At 38.8% G+C, this 20,948-nt stretch overlaps 1 protein-coding gene across 2 annotated transcripts in view; it reads right to left on the bottom strand.

Annotated features, from left to right (window-relative positions):
* The window catches only part of LOC102224173 (contactin-associated protein-like 5), a 200,423-nt gene that overhangs the window by 75,554 nt on the left and 103,921 nt on the right, over positions 1-20,948 (bottom strand). For both annotated transcript variants that reach the window (XM_023336600.1, XM_023336601.1), the window contains exons 11-12: positions 4,312-4,418; positions 1,614-1,733 (exon numbers count right to left, since the gene is read on the bottom strand). In XM_023336600.1, the coding sequence (XP_023192368.1) occupies positions 1,614-1,733; positions 4,312-4,418 (227 nt within the window). The remainder of the gene's footprint in view (positions 1-1,613; positions 1,734-4,311; positions 4,419-20,948) is intronic.

Raw genomic sequence — 20,948 nt, 5'->3', positions numbered from 1 at the left:
ATTAACAGCCAGAGTCAAAGTGAGTCTGTGGAGGCAGTAAAGATTAGTCTACACTGATGGCAGCAGGAGCCTTTCATCCTCAAAGACTTGGAGCTCATCAATAAAGACAAAGTATCAAAATACCAGAGGACATCTGCAAACTCCTGCGCGTCCATTATAAAAATGGTTTGATTGCTATTATATCAATAAAAAAAAAATCCAACTAACCTCTGAGGAGAGTGTAAATACTTTTTACATAACTTTGCTTTGATAAATGCAGATAAAAACAACTATTTCTTTCTTCATTGGTATGGCTTTCACACTTTAAATCATTTAGAAAACTGTGTTAGATTTTATTTCCACTTGTTCTGCTTTGTGTTGGTCTTTCACATAAAATCACCACTAAATATCATGAACTCTGTTGGACATAACAAGACAAAATATGGAAAAAGGCACAGTATGCTATATATGCAGAGACCATAAAAGGGATTACATAATTTGGTTGATGGGATCACAAAGTAAAATGTTCAAACTTCTAAAAGTGCTAGAAATAAAAGTGGTTCCACAAGTTCAGAAAACTGAATGAAGTAAGGCAACAAAAGCAAGTATGGGTAAAAGGAGGTTGAAACAAGTTTTAGTCCCATTACCACAACTTAATTCATTTTTCAAATGACTTGACAATAATTCCACATAACTAAACAATAATATTTAATTTTTTCAATCTAAAAAATCCAGGCTGATGCGTAGAGAGAATAGCCATGTGTAGTTTTGAACCAAGAAAGCAAAGACCAAAACCAGAGGAGACCTAAACTGTCACTAAGATGTGGTGGTTATTTTTCCCTAAGCAGAAGTACTTTGTAATTTAATACTGTTCAGTTGGTTTATATGACATTGATTCATAATGCATCATTTTAAGGTCAGTTCAGTCACATTTTCAATAGCTCCTCGTCAAAATGTGCTTCAAGTTCAGTTCCTTATTTAAATTAGCTAAAAAAGTTTTCTCTCCAAAGAAACCCAGCTGATTGCAACGAGTCATGAATTTACAGCAATTCTTCATATTGATGAGGAATACTTTAGTTCACTTGTCACCAGGTTACTTTCACAGCTTGCATCACAAAAATGTATGAGGCCTGTAACAATGTAGGCAGTTTGGATTGTCATCAGTATATTTATGTCATCATTAGTTGAAAATGTAATTTTGAACACAAATAATCATACTGGAGAAGAAGTTCCCAGAACTGATTGATCCTTTTGTGCAGGTCAAATATTTCATCTTTAACGACTCCAGTTCCCAGCCTCTGCAGTCTTTTCATCTGTAAGCTTCTGCAACTGTAACCTTTTTCTACATGGTTACACTTAGTGACACTTGACTGTACAAGATGCTCTTTTAGCAGAAGCAAGTTTACGTTATTGGATGCAGAGCAAGATAAGTTGTTTAATTAATCTTTAAGCCATGATGATCTGAAGAGTTTAGATGGCAGGAAAAGATAAAACCACAAATGACAAATGCAGGTTTCTACCAGGAGATGCTCTTATCTTTCCTGCCCTCTTTGAGTTTTTTATTTTTATTTTTTTAACCTTTTCTGTGTGTGAACAATGCATACTTAACAAGACAAGAGCTACCATGATCTCACCTGTCATGTTGCAGTATACCTGTGTGGGCCCCAGGGGACCACTCCCATCTGGATCGATGAAGTAGAAGCCTGAGGAGCTGCCGCTCAGCTTGTAGGCCTCGCAGGATGACTCGTGGATAGCTGGAAGAACAGTAGAACAAAAATAGTCATTTCTCCAAGAATCAGCCCACTCTCTCCTCAGTCTGAACTGTATGAGTCACAAACACACAAACTCTATCTGTATTTATACAATGCACTCAACTGATTGGGTTCTAAGCTCTCAAGAAGCTTTCTGGTCAATCTATAGGATCCAGTGTCAACTTCAGCTGAAAATTATTTCAAATTTCAGCAGTTAAAATGTTTGAACTGACAGGCAGGACAGAAATGTGTTTTATGTGAAGGGATCAGGTCACATTTATGGGCTGAATGAACAAAGCTGGCCAAACCATGGAACACAGACTGTTATCTACTGCTAGTTATCAAAACACATGATGAATAATTAGGAGACAGTATCATCCACAGCAATCAAGAGAGCAGCAACGCATTATCTTTTAATGAAATCAGGATTGATTGGTGACTTTAAAAAGTATTCAGACCCCTTAGACATTTTTGAAGACAGAATTTCTTTGTACAGCTAATGATATTCTTGGTTTTCTTTCAACTTCGGTTGGTGTTCAGTTAGATTGGTGTCTGATAAAAAAGAAATATTTTTTCCTTTTTATCATGTTTTTATGCTTATTGTATTGTGATGCATTGTGGATCTTGTGCTGTTTGCTCAATGACAATACAAGGCTTCTGAACCTTTGAAATTTTTGAACTTTGAAAATATCTAGATACATTAAACTGGATGCAAACAAGAGCAAATGTTTAAGATAAACAAATAACTCAGAATTACAGAATGACAATAATTCAGAAGTAAGGACAAAAAGAGCAGACTAGTGGTCATTCAATACTCTAATGGAAGAGAATTAAAATGTGACTCTCATGGAGCTTTAATCTGGATGCTGGAAAATCAACTGTCCATACTGATGAATAAACTAGACAAGCTAAATAAAAACCCTTGTTGTAAAACACAAGTAGTGTGGCTCTGATCCTTTTAGTTTAGTCGTAAAGGCTCCTCACAGTGAGACATGGGGCCAGTAAGTATGGCAGACCAGCTGAAAAATTAGGCCTCCAGTTGAGTTATTCATGTTTTTAGTTGACCCTGACAATGCTGCAGTGAACGGCTCACAGAAAAAATGGCTCTGTGTTTCACAGTAGAGTTAGGTACAACCTCTATCACGGTCATGGGAAAGAAAAATCGCTAGATCAGATTCATATTTCATACGGCTTCTCTATACTGGGATGTCTGCTCTGGGTATAAGACACTTCTGCTTTCCCAGCTAATCATATTTTATGATTTTAGCAATGAGGAACAAAGTCAGAAGCTAATCTTTTCAAATTGTGCTGATGTTGAGAATAATTTATTTGTGGTTTCTTTATTTTACCCCTTGGCTTATTACAGACTTAAAACACACATGCATTTATTACTTATATGTTTTCATCTTAACTAACTTTTAGCACAAAAAAATATATATATTTATAAATAGTTAGGGAAAATAAAATGAAATAGATTACATTGTATTTTATTTTCAAAAGGTGTAGTTAATTTTTGTTTAAAATCGCACGATTTATGTATGATTTGCTATATCATGTCTTTTGACCTATCTGCTTTATGCATTTATTAAAAAATCTAAAAAAGATAATGTTACACCACTACCTGATTAGTGAACTCTAAAATTAGGTTGAATTTTCTGTATTTTCAGGAATGTGTCATTGCTCACAAACTGCTTTAAATGATCTATATGTAGTGAAGGATACATCCAGTCCTAGCTGTTTTATTCATTCTGAAACATTCAACTGACCAGATTTGATTCCTCCTAAAGCAGTTAAAATAATTTGTCCATAAATGTCCACAGTGCCAGAAAACATGTATGTTGTGTAAATTAAAAAGAGGAGAAACTCTGAATGCAGTTCAACTGTCTGCCTCCTAGCAAAAGGGAAACGCAACACTGGAGATAAAACTGCAACAAATACATTCCTGGTTAGCTGCATGGCTGCTTCACCTTTCAGTTGGATTAAAATACAGACTCAACAGACTAATAATAACAGGCTGATAATAAAGCATTCCTCTAAAACCAACTGGTGGTCTGTTTAAAGTACACTGGTTTCCAGGCTACAGCTTTGATTTTAAGATAGAAAAGCTGAATTTGATGAAAGGAACTATTGTTACTGCAGCAGATGCTCTTATCTGCCATGTTTCCTCCATAACTGTCTGTCTGCATACAAACAAGATATCAACATTCTGGGGCAGAGGATGGAGGTGCAGGGAGGGGGGATCCACACTCTCTCCAACAACACTCCACAGTATATATCAAGGGAATGTCAAAAATGACACCTGGAAGGAAAAACTCCTACAATCACAGCCAGTCTGAAGTGGGGAGCTATTTAAGGATGGAGCAGGAAAAAAAGTGCAGATAGGAATTGTGAGGTCATGTCAAGCTGAAACAGGACAACTTTCTGCTTCGCCTCTCAGCTACACAAAGCGAGGAAAGCTCCAGGTGAGACAGGCAGGTGGATGTGTGTACTGAATTGAATGTGAGAAGGCTTGGCAGACCTGGAGTGAGAGGGGAGTGAAATGGTGGCTTCGAGACGGTGCTGAAAACATGAAAGTGCTCACAGTTGTGACACGTGGCTCCGGAATATCCAGTTCCCGAACAGTCGCAGGAGAAAGAACTCCACGTCTGGGAGCAGCGGGCGCCATGTTCGCAGAGGTTGGGCAGGCACCTGGGAAAACAGGAGCAGCGCCACATCTTAATGCACCAAAACTAATTCCACACTTCACACTCACTTCACAGCTCTTTTACTTTCAGAGCACAAGAAAAAATACAATCCTAATGAGACCTTGTTTTTGCCTAATTAGTCCTGAAAATGAAGAGAAATCTTAATTAGCACGCCATAAAAACCAAAGAAGCTTCAATTATCACATTTAAAACTGCAGCCGCAGAAAGCTTGGCTTTATTGCTTGTAATTAATTGATTATCAGACTAGTTTGTAATTATATATATCTTTTGAGCTGACTAATTGAAAAATCTCCAGGTTCCTCCTAATTTGCTTTGATCTTTGTTTGCCCAGCTTTCATGCTTTGGGGGGATCAGCTCTAACTGATTACGATTAACCTGAAAGTGACTATGTCAGGTGTTTGTTTCAGACAACACAATGAAGCACAGGCCATTGAAGCACTCTGCCTGACAGGTAAGAAAAATCCATTTCATTCTCTTCTTTATTGTCTTCTTTGTTGCTACGAATATGAGCCTTGGAACATATCCAAAAGTTAATTTGCTGATGACTCATGTTTTGTGAGCTGAAATTAAAAATCCCAAACGAGTGAAGAGTGTCGGGTCCTGCAGCTTCCTTGAAATTTGAAAAAGCCGATTTCTCTGAGCACAAAAGCATCACTGTCACCTTCAAAGAATGCCTGTTAATGGGATTTTGCCGCAGAAAAATTTACACCGCACTCTTCTGATTAATAGTCCCTTCCTCAAGCCTCCTTGAGTTTCACATAATTGCCAGCCTTTCAAGCATGCATCTATAATTTCATACACTTTATCTCTCACCTATTAACTGCAGCACAGTGGGCCAGCCGCAACATGGATAGGGTTGCAACAATCGCTTTAATTACCATCAAGCTATTTTCTGTTGTTATGTCCGTGGCTGCCCTTACAGGACGTAAAATTACAGTAGGCAGCACACTTAAGCACACGCTAGCTGTAAACTGAGGTGTAATTAGAATCAGAGAAGAGCAGATTAGCTCTGGTAAAAGTTAATTTTCCTCATGCACTCAGGGGTCATTAAGTAGGACACAGAAGAGAAATGACAGCTAATATCAGGGATGTAATCACTCTCACATGTCATGTCCTCACAGCGGCACAGAAGGTTGCAAAGACACGAGGCAACAGGAAAAAAACAGCCTCTGCTATGCTGTCTTTAGCCTGCTGCTCTGCTCACACACACACAGGAATGTATTTGTGCTCTCATTTGTTTGAAAAACTATTAACATTTTTTAAGATTAATCCCTCGTCAGTCTGAAGGTCTTGTATGCTGGGACCACCAGGCTGCATCTGTTATTAAAATGCAACCCGCTGCCATTTTGAGAATGTTGCTGAGCATGGCACAATCACTGAAGAGGCCTCCTGGTGCAGCAGTGATTAAAATGGATGCAACATTTCTGGTGCAGTGAATTTGGCCAAAGTGTAAAACCATTTGTTTTTTCTTGAATGTTTTTCAACATATTTTTTAAAGACTAGATTCAAAATTTAGTGTGATTTATGTCTCTAAACAAAAGTCAAGCAACGCAAAAAGCATCAGGACATCAGACTGAGCAACACACAAGCACATTCCAACATGAGAATATTTTACTTGTCTGCTTTGTGTGCAGAAGGTAGTCCTTTTCTTCACGTCATATTATTTAATTTTTATTTTATTCTGGAGTAACCTCACAACATTGGAACCTCAAAACATTGTCCTGAGCCGTATGCAACGAAATTTCGTTCTGTATACACCCTGTGCATGCAAAATGACAATAAAGTCAGTCTAAGTCTAAGTCTAAGTCAACATTCAGTAGATTTTATTATAAACAACTGATGAAGCTCAGCTTTTCTACATTGTATCACACTTAATTTTGGAATAAGAGACATTGGAGAGGTAGAGAAACAACCTGATTTAATCTCTTTTAAAGCACAGCTTTCAAACACAAGGCATGTGGGCCAAATCCTGCCCGCCATAACTATGTATGTGGCCCTCTGGACACTGCAGGGCCACATACATTCAACTTTAAGATAAGAGTTGTGTGCTTAAATATTTATCAATTGAGTTTTCATTTGTATAGGAGCAATGGCAGACACCAATGTGAAAAGATGTTAAACATTGCTACATTTTAAGAAGTACTAATCAAATGCATATAAAATTATCATATTTTAACAGCTTGTGTTTTTATCAGGAGATATTAGCATATTGCAGCCCAAATACCATGAGTTTTTATGTCCCTTGTATTGAAAGATCAAATGGAGATATAAACTCACAGAAATTACTGTTGTGAAAACATTTGGCTGAACTAAAACAGGGAAAAAAATTACATTTCACCTTGTTAGTGTCAGAATCCTTTCACCCCTTCCTAATAATCTAATCCAATAGAGTATTAGGGATATAGTTAGATAAAAGAAAAAAATAATGTTGCCACAGTGGAGTAAATTAGTGTCAAGCAACTCTTCAAAAACTTCCACACATTTGCAAGAAACAATGGGACATTTTCTAATGAATCTGACAAATTTGCAAAAGCAGGGACAACTGGCATGATTAAAAGCATATATTCCTGATGAAAAAATGTGATACTCATTGTGAAGTCAGAAATTTGTACAAAGAAACCAAACATGTTTGACACAAAAATTGCCAAACGGGGGCGTGCTGTGGTGGCGCAGGGGGTTAGCACGCCCCACGTTTGGAGGCCTTAGTCCTCGTCATGGACGTCGCGGGCTCGACTCCCGGTCCCTCTCCTCACCCTCCTTCCTGTCTGCCTACTGTCAAAAAAATACAAGCCACTAGCTCCGCAAAAACTCCTCGGAGAAAAAAAAAAGCCAAACGATGGTGACTGATAGCGCTAAGACCCGCCTCCAGTCTCTGATTGGTTGTTTCTGATGCAGAACAGCGTATCAGTGGTCCAGCAAGGAGGTGGAAGAGCTCAATCTTTTCACAGATTATCTGTCTCATCATATAATGTCACAACAGGGCGACAGTTTGAACAAATATGGGCAACCCTGAATGTTTGCCACAGGAGATTCAAGGATTTCACACACATACATGAATGAATCAACACAAAAATTAAAGTAAGGTCATGGTCCTAAATCAATTAAAGGTCTGAATTCAAAAAATGACTTTTTACTTTTAGAACCTGAAGAAGGACAGACTGATGAGAGTGAGTACAGACTGCTGCTGCACACCATTTGAGAGAAGCAGCAGGGTGCTCATTCAGCCATGTGCAGACAGACAAATAAATGAGAAACAAAGCCAGACTGAGACACCTGCTTAATGTCAAAGGAATTAGTTTTGCAGCAGTGTTTTGGGTTCATTATTGGTCTCCTGACGACATCTACACTTTTCTTAAATCACAACTTTTGCCATGTAAAAGGGTCTTTAATCATTGGTACACCACGCTTAATTGATTGAAATCTTTGCATGTTCAGGGGATGATGTAAAATGGAGGCATAGATTTGGAAGCTAGATGTGATGTTGAACCATGCTGTGTAATTACAGAATCCAATTTATGTTGTGTTTCAAATCAGAGGTGATGAACTGCAGTTTTGAAGCAACTGGTTTCCAGTTTGGCTAAGTTAATTTTTTTACTGCTTCAGCAATCACATGATTACATGATTCACTTTGCCTGTAAGGCGTGGACATGTCTGTGTAGAACTTTGATTGACATGTTTCTTCTGACTGGAAGTAATATTGCAATTTTGGAGCAACTAATGTGAATCTAATGAGAATTTGTAGAGGAAGATAAAGATTAGGGTGATGGCAAAGAAACATGCAGCAAGGTGGTTTTGTGTTACATTCAGTTCAGCTCAGTTTATTTATATTGTGTCAACAAATGTCATTTCAAGGCATTTTACAAAAAATAATTTCAATTCTGTCACACATTCCAATTCCATATTAGTTATCAAACAGTACAGAATGCTCAATTAATTAGTCAAAGTAGATTAAAAGGTTTGCATCTAAGGAAACTCAGCAGATTGCATCAATTGCCTTGCAGCATTGATGCCTTCCTTTAACAGGAAGAAACCTCCAGCAGAACCAGAACTAGAATCAGAACCAGAACCTGGCTCAGTGCAAGCATCAACTGTTACGACCGATTAGTGGATTTAGAGGACAGAGAGGGATTTTGTAAGACGGGTTTGATTGTTGTAATGAATATGAAGACATTCCCATAGATTATTGTGAATGATATGAATGACTTTTGACAAGCAATTTTTAAATAATCTAAATAAAAAGGTTTTATTTCCAAAATGAATGCCCACTTTACAGATGTTTGTTTTATTTTTTTTTTTAGAAGCAGACTTCTTAATTACATAGAAATCATTTTAAACTAAAACTTTCCAGGACCATGAATAGTTCAGATTCATTCATTGTTTACAAACAGCAACGATATCAGCCAGTTGCAAGAGTTTTAGTTTGCTCAGCTGTCGGTCATAAACAATGTCCACTTCTCATTAATTTGGAAGAGGATGAAGAACTGTGTGGCAGCCACTCACAGCACTCTCAATTCCAAAAACTACCTTCAGGTTTCCATTGTTGGTGCAGACATACATTTTGTTTGTCTTATTTCAGATTGAATGTTCTACAATAAGGACAGACTGACCAAGACTGGCTATAAATACACAATATACTTGGTTTCCATGAGGTGCTCAGCACCTCCACATGCTGTGTAAAAGTAGCCTGAAATCATATCTAGCTAGCTGAATAAATTACTGTAAATGTAATTGGAGTTTTATAGTCAACAATTACTGCATTCCAAAAAGTCATTTGTGGTGATAATTTTGCTCATAGTCCTATTGTAATAGCCATATACTTGTGATATATTGTGGAGGCCTGCCTAACGTGCCTATCCAGAATGCTGCAGCTAGAGCTGTGACGAGAATTAAAACGAGAGATTTGATATTTCCTTTTTTTAAGCTTCCCTTCACTGGCTCCTTGTTTAATCCAGAATAGAATTTAACATTCTCCTCCTCACATAAAGCCCTTGATAATCAGTTCCATCATATGTCACAGATTTGATTGTTCCAGATGTGCCTAACGAAACACTTTGCTGTCAGACTGCAGCTTTAGTGCTGGTTCCTAGAGTTTCTAAAGTAGAAAGGGAGGCATATCCTTTAGTTCACAGGCTTCTCTCCAGTGGAACCAGCGCCCAGTTTTAGTGTGTGAGGGAGACTCCTGGTCTATTTTGAAGACTAGGCTTAAAACTTTCTTTTTAATAAAGCTGATAGTTAGACTGGCTTAAGCTATCCTAAGTTATTTCTGTAGTTATGCACATCAGTCCCAATCTGCCCATTTTAAGATTCCATCTGCTACTTTCTTCTACTGCTCTCCAGTTATATAGGTGCTGTCACGCCTTCCAGGAGAACTCACATGCATTGTATTGTAACATGGAGTGAATTAGAATTGACTATGAATATACCTCCAGCAGAACCAGAACTAGAGTCAGAACCAGATCCTGGCTCAGTGCAAGTGTCAACTGCTACAACCGATTTGACTATATCTTGTCATATTCAATAAATTAAAATATGGGTTCTGATGAGACTCATTTGTCAGATTTCCATTTAAAACTAATCTTTGGACTTCCGCTTCCGGCATGCCTGAGTAGAGACGCTTGCTGACGACGCACTGACCGAAATATCTCTTAATTTACCTCTTATTAGAATTTAATTCCACCTACATTTCCAGAAGACGCTACTACAATGACCTCATCACAAAAGTCTACAAGAAGAGAACAGAAGATGGGGAAAAATGATGATGTGAAGACGACACAGAAACAGCTAACACTTGATGCTAGCTTAACTCAGAATGAAACAGGGACCGACTTGTTAATGCTAACAGAGCTCCGCAAATTTCGAGAAGAATCTGGAACGGCGCAACGAGACATTTTAGAATCCCAATCCCAGATGGAGGCATCGATTGCAGAAATAAAAAAGAGAATCGATTCACTGGAAGAGAGACTGAACACAGCGGAAGAGAGAGTGAGTAACGCAGAAGATCGTGGCCTACAGCAGGAAAGGGTGCTAGCTTACTTACTCAAAAAAGACGCCAAAGTAGCTGCAAAATTGGATGATATAGAGAATAGGATGCGCAGGAACAATATAAGAGTGTATGGGATAAAGGAAGATTCAGAAGGAAAAGAGATGATCCCGTTTATTAAAGATTTTTTAAAATCTGCGCTGAAGCTGCCTGAAGGCATGGACATTTGCATTGAAAGAGCCCATAGAGCTACAGTTCTCCACCGAGATCCATAGTAGTTCGCTTTCTGGATTCCAATGTTAAGCAGCTGGTACTACAGTCTGCGTGGAAGCAGCGGGACGTGGAGTTTCGGGGAAACAACATTTTCTTTGACCAAGATTACTCCACCAAGGTACAGAGAAAAAGAAAACAAGTGCGTGAAGTCGTTAAAAAGCTGAAGGAACGCAACATAAAGGCACAGTCACCATACCCGGCTCAACTTGCACTGTTTTTGGATAAGGGTGTCAAGACCTTCTCCTCTCTTTTGGAGGCCCAATCCACTCTGAAGGAACTCGGGATCCCGGTGGAGGTGGATGAGCGGGACGTCCTGGAGAGAGATTTGCTAAACAACAATTGGCAGACCAGGGGAGACGTGGAAGGGCCGATCCAGGTCTGGATAACATGGACATCAGGGTCATACTAAACTCGGTGGATCAGCACAAGCAGGGTTGAGACGGTACCGTTTTACCTGATTCTATCCTGATTTAGCCGACATTTTATTTAAAGGTGGATCTTGTTAAAAGTATAAATAAGGACATGCAGGTATAATATTACATTAATACTTATGGACTATTGGTTGGCGTATTCGCAGTGAGTGTTTTACTTTTTTTGCTTTTTTTCCCTTTTTTTTTATTGGGCATTTAGTGCAGTAGAATAGGAGACTATATGGTCTACTGCTTACACACAAGGTGTACTCCGCCCAGGGAGACCATTATCCCTGTCCATTTTACATCAGGAGTGTGCTGCCTATGTTTTCCAAAAGAGCAGCACATGGAATACTTGGAAGTTCTGTGAAGATGAAGATCTGACTACTTGTTCATTCTGTTCATTGTTTTTCGGCGAGCTGATTTTGATTGTTAGAGATATTTGCATAGAGATCAATATATTACTGGAGGGATGTAACTTTTTTTTTGTTTTCATATAAATATGACGACTTTGAAAATTGTTACTTACAATATTAATGGAGTAAATCACGTTATAAAAAGGAAAAAAATTCTAACGCAATTAAAAAGGTTGAATTGTACAATTGGGCTTTTACAAGAAACTCATTTAAATGAGATAAAACATGCTAAATTAAAGAGAGACTGGATGGGACAGACATTTAGCGCATCCTATGGAAACTACAAAAAAAGAGGAGTAGCAATACTGTTTCATAATTCTTTATGCTTTGTAGCAGAAAACGTAGTCAAAGATAAAGAAGGCCGCTGGATAATGGTTGTTGGTTCAGTTGGAGGAACCACTCTTACAATTATGAATATTTATGCCCCAAATGAGGATAATCCAGGTTTTTTTAAAGAGCTAGCCCAAATTTTAGCAGGTCATTCAAAAGGAACGATTATTTTAGGTGGAGACTTTAATTGTGTCTTGAATCATTACATGGACAAATTTCCATTAGAACAAAAATATCAATTATCAAAAACAAAAGTGTTAAAGAGCCTATTGGAGGAGTTGGGGCTGGTTGATATATGGCGTGCAAAACATCCAAAGATCAGAGATTATACTCACTTCTCAAAGGTTCATAGAAGCCATTCCAGAATAGACTTCTTTGCGTTCCCAAACAAGCAACCCACAGAGTGGTGGACTGTCATATTGAACCTCAAACTATCTCAGATCATGGACCTGTGATAATGTCTTTAAATGTCGACCTGGAGAAACCTTTTAAGTTATGGAGATTGAATGTATCACTTTTAAATAATCCGGAGACAATCCGATATATAAAAGACAAATTAAAGTTCTTTTTAGATATTAATGATAAGGACGAGATTTCACCATCTATTCTATGGGACACAGCCAAAGCATACTTGAGGGGTAAAATTATTTCATTCTCTTCAAAAGTTAAAAAGGAACGTGAGAAAAAACAAGAAAACTTACAAGAACAGATTAAGAAACTTGAGACTAAACATAAAAGAACAAATGAAGATAATGTATTACAGGAACTTAGAAAATGTAGACAAGATTTGAATGAGTTACTAACTTATAAAGCAGAGGGTGCTTTACGTTTCACAAACCAAAATTACTATGAGCAGGGAAATAAAGCAAGTAGACTATTAGCATTTCAACTTAGAAAATCGCAGGCAAGTCGAACCGTTCAAAAAATTACGTGCCCAGTATCCAAAAAACTAGTATCTCATCCCAAAGAAATCGCAAATGCATTTTCAAAATACTATAGACAACTATATAATTCGGAGACTAATCCTAACAAATTAAATAAAATTAGGCAATTTTTGCAACGAATTAATCTTAATAAACTTGACGAGGAGGAGGCTAAATCATTAGTGGGGACAATTACCGAAGAAGAGATAAAATCTGTTATAGGAAAGCTTAAAAATAATAAATCACCTGGAGCGGACAGATTTCCAGGAGAATTCTATAAATGCTTCCAGGCTGAGCTTATCCCACTCTTATACAGAGTGTTTAATTATGCTTTAGGTTCCAAAGATCCACCTAAAACATGGGCAGAAGCAATTATCTCGGTCATATATGTTGCACCCTTAAAAAGAACTAAAAAAACTCAAAGGTCTTCGCTTTTGTGCAACTTTATTAAAACAAAATCCACGGTTCAGCATACAGCGTGTGTAGTTTTCTGTCTTCTCGTCTATTCACGGGTCATGAACTTTTTACTCCCATCATGCATTGTGTCTTTCTTAAAGGGGTATTATCATAACAGAAATCTATGAAATAAAAAATAATAAAGTAGTCTAATTTAACATTATCACGTTCTCAACATATTTCCAGGGCTCTACATATACAAAGAAGGTAAAGACCCCACACAATGCGCCTCTTACAGACCAATAAGTCTGCTGTATAATGACGTTAAGATTTTAAGTGCCATTTCGGCCAAAAGTGACTACAAAAGATTATTAATAAACTTATCAATCCTGATCAGACAGGCTTTATACCCAATAGACTCGGAATAAATAATATCAGACGTACCCTAAATATAATTTCAATTGGTCAACAAAGCCCTCACACATCCATGCTTCTCGGCCTAGACGCCGAGAAGGCATTCGATCGGGTGGATTAATTGTTCCTGAAGCAGGTTCTATTGAAGATGGGCTTTAATGAAAACTTTATCAGTTGGTTTGGGGTGCTGTACTCCAGTCCAACCTCTAGAGTACGCGCTAATGGTTATATGTCAGAAAGTTTCCCCTTAAAAAGAGAAACTCGTCAGGGTTGCTGCCTTTCACCGATCCTATTTGCTATCAGTATAGAACCCCTAGCAGAATTAATAAGAACAGACTCATCAATTCTAGGCATACCAGATAAAATCAGGACTCACAAACTATCACTGTATGCTGATGACGTCATTCTGTATATAAGAGACCCAATAACTTCTATACCAAATATTTTAAAATGTTTGAAGGACTTTGGTGTGGTCTCAGGATATAAGGTTAATGAATCAAAGTCAGAGGCCATGATGCTAAGAGGCTCCTGGCCCGCAGAACTATCCAAATCAGTGAATTTCAACTGGTCACCTAACGGATTTCGATATTTGGGAATCAATATTACCACGGATGTTTCCAATTATATAAGGCAAATTTTGGGAAGCTATTGGACCAAATTCAAAAAGACTTAGATAGATAGGATATTTTACCGCTTTCCTTTTTTGGAAGGATTGAATCAATCAGAATGAATATTCTCCCTAGATTGTTGTATTTGTTTATGGCCCTTCCTATTTGGGTTCCAATGACAAAATTAAATAAAATGCAAAAAATGATTTCTACATTTATTTGGCAGAAGAGAAAGGCCAGAATAAAACTTACTCAATTGACCAGAGGTAAACCTTATGCTGGTCTTAATGTACCAAACTTAAAATTATATTACCGGGCAGCACAACTACATGCAAGTGTAGGCTGGCTAACACAGAATAAAGAAACAACGTGGCTGACATTGGAACAGAGCGCAAGCCCTAAATTTTCTTTACAGGCCCTTGTATTCTGCTCGACTGAAATCTGGCACAAGTACAAAATTACAAATTTATGGATGAAAAGCACTCAAAGGACTTTAAACATGATTAGAAAAAATATGAAAGCTCCTCAATCTATATCCAGATCTTCAAAAATTTTGGATATAATAGACTTTAAACCAGGGCGACAAGATCCAGGATTTCGAACCTGGCAAAGCAAGAACTTAATTTTTATTGATGACTTGTTTGAAGGGGAGATTCTGAAATCTTTAAGCCAGATTAAGGAGAAGTATGGATTGAGCACATCTGATTTTTATAGATATTTACAGTTGCGAAGTTACCTGATGTCCGACACCGAATGGTCCCTTCTTATGTCACGACCTACTGATTTAGAATTATTCTTTATAAAGATCACCAAAGAAAAGAAATCTAATAACACTGTGTCGAATTTATACAAATGCTTACAATCATGTCTGTCGATGGGATCTCCTGGGATAAAAGAAAGATGGGAACTAGAAATGAACGTTTTGATTGAAGATGAAGAGTGAGAGCAAGTGTGTGTAACTGGACATAAACTGACTAACAGTCCAACATGGAAAGAATTTTATTGGAAAATAATCGTTAGATTTTTAAAACTCCATATATTATTTCCAAATTTGATCAAGGTAAATCAAATTTGTGCTGGAGACAGTGTGGACTAATTGGAGATCACACTCATGTCTTTTGGGATTGCCCAAAGATTAAGAAATTTTGGGAGGGAATTAGAGAGGAAATTTCAAATATTTTGCAGACTTATATTAATTGGAACCCCCGGATCTTTGTTCTGGGAATTCCCCCAAATAATTTAAGTAAAGAAGAACAGTACTTGTTTGGAATCCTTGTTCTCGTAGCCAAAAAAATGATAACAGTATGTTGGTATAAACTTTTACCCCCTACTGTAAATCAATGGAAAGAGAAACTAGTGAACGCTTATACGATGGAGAAAATAACAGCAAAAATAAACTTGTCCACTGACTTATTTAAGAAAAGATGGAACCCTTTGAAGACATATTTCCAATTAATATTGTAGTAAGTAAGATAAATGTAAACACACAGGCACATATTTTATAGGTAGATTTAACACATATCCCCGTTATGATAAAGACAAAAGTCACTCGAGAAAGATTTTTCCTTTATTTCATCCCCCATGTAAAAAATCCTGGATCTTCAGCTCGCCGACTTGTTTGGTTGTTGTTGTTCAACTGTTTGTCTGGTTGTATTGGAAATTGTTGTTTCTGACTTATTGTATTAATCATTGATTTTGAATATTGATCTGATAAAATAAAGTCTTTGTTCAAAAAAAACCTAATCTTTGGAAAATAACTTTCAAGCAGGTAATAAATATACTTTTGATTAAGCCCACATTTCTGTATTAAAAATATTTTTGAATCGGTCCAATGTAATATTCTATTCTTGAAGTTAGCGTTTTCATTAACTGTAAGCAGAAAATCTCCACACTTAAGAGAAGAACGGCAAAGGCTTAAAATAACCAGTAATTGATCTACATGATGTGTTTCTCTTCGTGAATTGAGGTAATATATATTTTGAGTAATATTTCACAGATTATCTGTCTCATACCTTACAGTCACAACATACTAATAGTTTACAAATATGTAAAGAACACACCTTTTTATAAACGTTCCATATTGCAGCTTTAAGGAGATGATTAGGAAATAATTAATAGTGAAAACAGGAAGGGAGGCTTTAAGTTCGACCATTCAGTCTCCCAAGGTGAATGAATTGCTTGAATAGCATAGATTGAGATTGTTTTTGATTCAGTTAAGTTTTGTAGTTGCATTGTTGTAGCAGTGATGTACTGTATATTTGTGGTGTGTAATGGTGTGTGTGAGGAAGCCATCACTTTAAGGTGGCAGAATTTTTCTATTTGCCCCCAAAATGTCTGTGCTTCTAAAAATTGTATTTTGAAAACTTCAAATGCAGATGTTCAAAGTGTGACAGCAATGATCCTAATGAAGTGAGTTTCATGCAAGGTTCTTCTTCCTTCTTCTTCTGCCACAGTAACATTTTAATAACAGACTGTTCAGTTTGTTAGATAGCTACAGACAGAAACAGAGCAAGAAATCCAGAAGGAGTGGGAGGTTTTTTGTGGTCTGCTTGCATAAGCCTAAGGCTTAAAGCTGAATAAAAGGAAGTTTTTTGTTGGAGCATTGATTTAGCAGTCAAATAAAGTAAATCTTGAAAATTTTTTAACTTGACTAAAAAAGTTGGTAAAATGTTAGACGTGAATATCTGCTGATCTTACTTTGTATGATTCTAAAGAGTAAGATAGAGATATTAAAGGTTTTAAGTTCAGTTTCAGTCCAACAAGTAAGTAGATACGATCAGGCTTTCAAAAGTAAGGATCTGAAAGTAACAATCTTGGAGTTTGGTTTAAGGAATGTTACATCTGAACAATGTCAGAGTTTATCCATTATTCTAACCCATTATTTGGAATGCAGTAAATTCAAGTCAAGTAAATCTTTTCCCCTCAGTCCATATTTTCATTAGGCGATTTGTGATCCCAAATTTATCATTTTAGCATTATATAGAATATAAATATTTTGTAGCAGGTCTTTGTTTTCATACAATTCTGTATAACCCATTAAAATATATTCAATATTTTTATTGTCAAGAAATCTACTTTGTTCAGAAGCTCAGTGGTTCTCAGATTAACAATGGTTACCCTGTGGATTTAAACAATTACTGGCTCAACTCTCCCTTGTCCGTTCTCATCATGGCTCGGGATCCCTTGAGAGCGAACAACTTAAAGTTTCTGTCGACAAATAACATCGTATTAGACATTAATGAGGCTGTAGATTAAGCTGCAGCACAACTAAAGTAAGCCATTAGGAAAACCTTATTTCACATTTTTATTGAATCTAATAAGGAACAACATTGTGCAGCTTGGCGTGAACACAGTTGTGGTATACATTCTGTTGTAATAAGCAGATACATTAATGATCTTTAGGTTGGTATAGCAGGTGACGTTTAGCTTTTTCTCAAATTTATAGTACTAACTGAATAAAAACTCATTTTTTAGATATGGACGCCATAATTCCATACTTGTCAATCTGATCCCAACAACATCTTACATTGCAATCCGTTTCATTTATAAAGCTTTCAAAACTGTAGTTTATGCACATTATATTGTTAATTGATTCTGGGTTTCCTGCTTAGATCCTCAGCCTTCTTTACCCTTCACAAGGGCATTCCTAGTGAGTCAGGGCTGCTGCAGCCTGATGTCTGTGTGTCATGAGCTCACTCCTCAGAAAGAAAGAAACAGACAAGGCCTTCATTTTTTTCCACCATTACTGAGGATCTGAAACGGGGAACGAAAATTTTGTTTCTCACTTGATTGACTAGAGCTAAAGTGAAACATGTTATAGGCCCAGTTATCAATGATACATGTCTTATCAAATTATGCCAAAATAAAGTTTGCTAACAACCTGCACTAAATGCAAACATCATGTGTACTGTCAGATAAAACAAAGAATCAATTTAGTTGCTGTTATTAGACAAACAACTTTCCTCATAAACTGCAGCTTCTAAAATATTTGCTGCATTTCCATTACAATGTGCACAAATCTTAGTCTACATTCTGCTAATGTTGAAAACACACAATTTTGCATTTGAGGTGTTTCCATTAAATAAGACATTAAATTAAAATCACATGTGAACAGGCTGGTTGACGTGATAGCCCATTGAAAATCATGACAGCGATGGATGTAAAAAGCTACATGAGACATATTCATAATGGTGGTGCTAATCATCTATCAGCCATCAGCTATCAGCCATAACTTGGTTTTGAGGCCCTCTATTTCAGCTAGTAATGTGGATTGCTACAATCAACAGACAGCTGATGCAGCGAGTAGACGCAGCGGTTTTGTGCTCACCGACTCGAAGTTTGTCTTTTCCACTTTGCTCGGTTAAAAACACATACAATCGACAAAATTTACTGGCCATTGGTCAAGCAATCGGGGGAAGTCTGTCACAGGAGCTTTTCCGTGTCCACAACAACATTCCGGTCGATATTGCTCGGACACCGGGCTCTCCCTGGATTACAATCCCAGTAACTACGACAAGGCGACGGCGCAGAGATCGTAAACAAAAGAGGGGGCGTCGCAGCGGCGTGTTAGCGAGGCTCAGGAAACAGCCACACAAACCACCGCTACCAAGCATTTTTGTCTCCAACGTGAGGTCTCTCGCTAACAAACTGGACGAATGGAAGCTGTGAATTGCAAATGACAGCCTCATCTGGGAATGCTGCATTCTGTTGATCACGTAGACGTGGTTAAATCCAACCATACCGGGAGATCGAGCTAGCAGGCTACACAGCACACCGACAGGACCAATCAGTGAGCTCCGGTAAGAAAAGAGGAGGTGGACTATGCGTTTATGTAAATAACAGCTGGTGTACGAACTCCACAGTAGTTGTTAGCCACTGTTGTGGCGTGGAGTTCATCACAATTAAATGCAGACCCCGATACCTCCCATGTGAGTTTAACGCCATTCACTGCGGTTTACATAGCACCGGATGCTAACGCTAGCTCGGCCGTGGGACTCCTGCATGATACTATCAGCAACAAGGCTGTTCACATCGTCTCTAGGGACTTTAATCATGCTGATCTGAAATCAGTCCTCCCCAAATTCCATCAACACGTAAAGTGCACAACCAGGGGTGATAAAACTCTGGACAAGCTGTACACAAACATCAGACAAGCATACCAGGGCCTCTTGAAAGCCAGGAACGCTGCTTTCAGGTCTGGGGACAAAGCACTCTACAGTTCTGCCAGAGCCAACCTGAGAAGAGGCATCTGCCAAGCTAAGGCATCATACAGAGGGAGAATAGAGAAGCAGCTCAGGAGCAACAACACCAGGCAGGTGTGGCAGGGTGTTCAGCACATTACAAGCTACAGATCCAGCAACCAGCCATGCACGGAGGGAACCACTTCCCTGGCAGAGGAGATGAATATCTTCTTTGCCCGCTTTGAGGAGACACCTACCACAGCTCCATCGCAGCTGCCTGTCCACAGCAGCTCTGCTCTCACAGTAGAGGAGTGTGAGGTGAGGCAGGTGATGAGGAAGGTGAACCCAAGGAAGGCTGCGGCACCTGACGGTGTGTCGGGATGGGTGCTTAAAGACTGTGCAGACCAACTGGCTGGAATCTTCACAAAGATTTTTAACCAGTCCCTGTCTCAAGCCACTGTCCCTCCCTGCCTAAAGTCCTCTACCATTGTCCACCTGCCGAAAAGAACCAACATCAACACCCTGAACTTCGGGAGAGTGCTTCGAGAGACTGGTGCAGAGTCACATCCTCGCTGGCCTGCCTGCTGAGCTGGACCCTCTCTAATTCGCCTACAAAGCAAAGAGGTCCACAGAGGACGCTGTATCCACAGCACTTCATGCTGCCCTGACCCAATTAGAGAAGCAGGGGAGCTACGTCAGAATGCTCTTCGTGGACTTCAGCTCAGCATTTAATACTATACTTCCCCAACGTCTGGTGTCCAAGCTAGCAAACCTTGGGCTCCCATCATCCACCTGCAGTTGGATGCTGGACTTCCTAACAGGTCGCTCCCAGAGGGTCACACTGGGCCCCCACACCTCCACTGCTCTGAGTCTGATCACCAGATCGCCACAGGGTTGCGTGCTCAGCCCACTTCTCTACACCCTCTACACTCATGACTGTGTCTCCAATCACCTCAGCAACAAGATCATAAAGTTTGTAGATGACACGACTGTTGTTGGTCTCATCTCAGGCGGGAAGGGGGAGCTGGAGTACAGGGATGAGGTGAAGCGGCTGTCAGAGTGGTGCAAAGTCAATAACCTGCTCCTCAACATCTCCAAAACAAAGGAGCTGGTGATCGACTTCTGGAAGAACAAAACGGACATCCAGCCTCTCACCATCAGTGGGACCTGTATAGAGAGGGTCCCAGTGTTCAGGTTTCTGGGCATGGAGTTGGAGGACAAGTTAACCTGGAGCACCAACACCAAGGAGCTGTTGAAGAAGGCACAGCAGAGACTGTACTTTCTGAGAATACTCAAGAAGAACCGTCTCCCCTCAGACCTGCTGCAGGCCTTCTATCACTGCTCCATAGAGAGTGTGCTCACGTACAGTCTGTGTGTCTGGTACGGCAGTAGCACATCCGCGGACAAGAAGGCGCTCCAGAGGGTTGTTAGGGCAGTAGAGAGAACCATAGGCTGCCCCCTCCCCACTATGGAACAGATTTACACTTCCAGGCTCCACAAGAAAGTTTTGGACATTTTAAATGACTCTTCACACCCTGGCCATGGTCTCTTCCAGCTGCTGCCATCAGGCAAGAGATACAGAG

This window comes from Xiphophorus maculatus, chromosome 7 (genome assembly GCF_002775205.1).
Source record: "Xiphophorus maculatus strain JP 163 A chromosome 7, X_maculatus-5.0-male, whole genome shotgun sequence".
NCBI lineage: Eukaryota > Metazoa > Chordata > Actinopteri > Cyprinodontiformes > Poeciliidae > Xiphophorus > Xiphophorus maculatus.
This window is presented reverse-complemented; position numbering and strand designations above follow the sequence as displayed.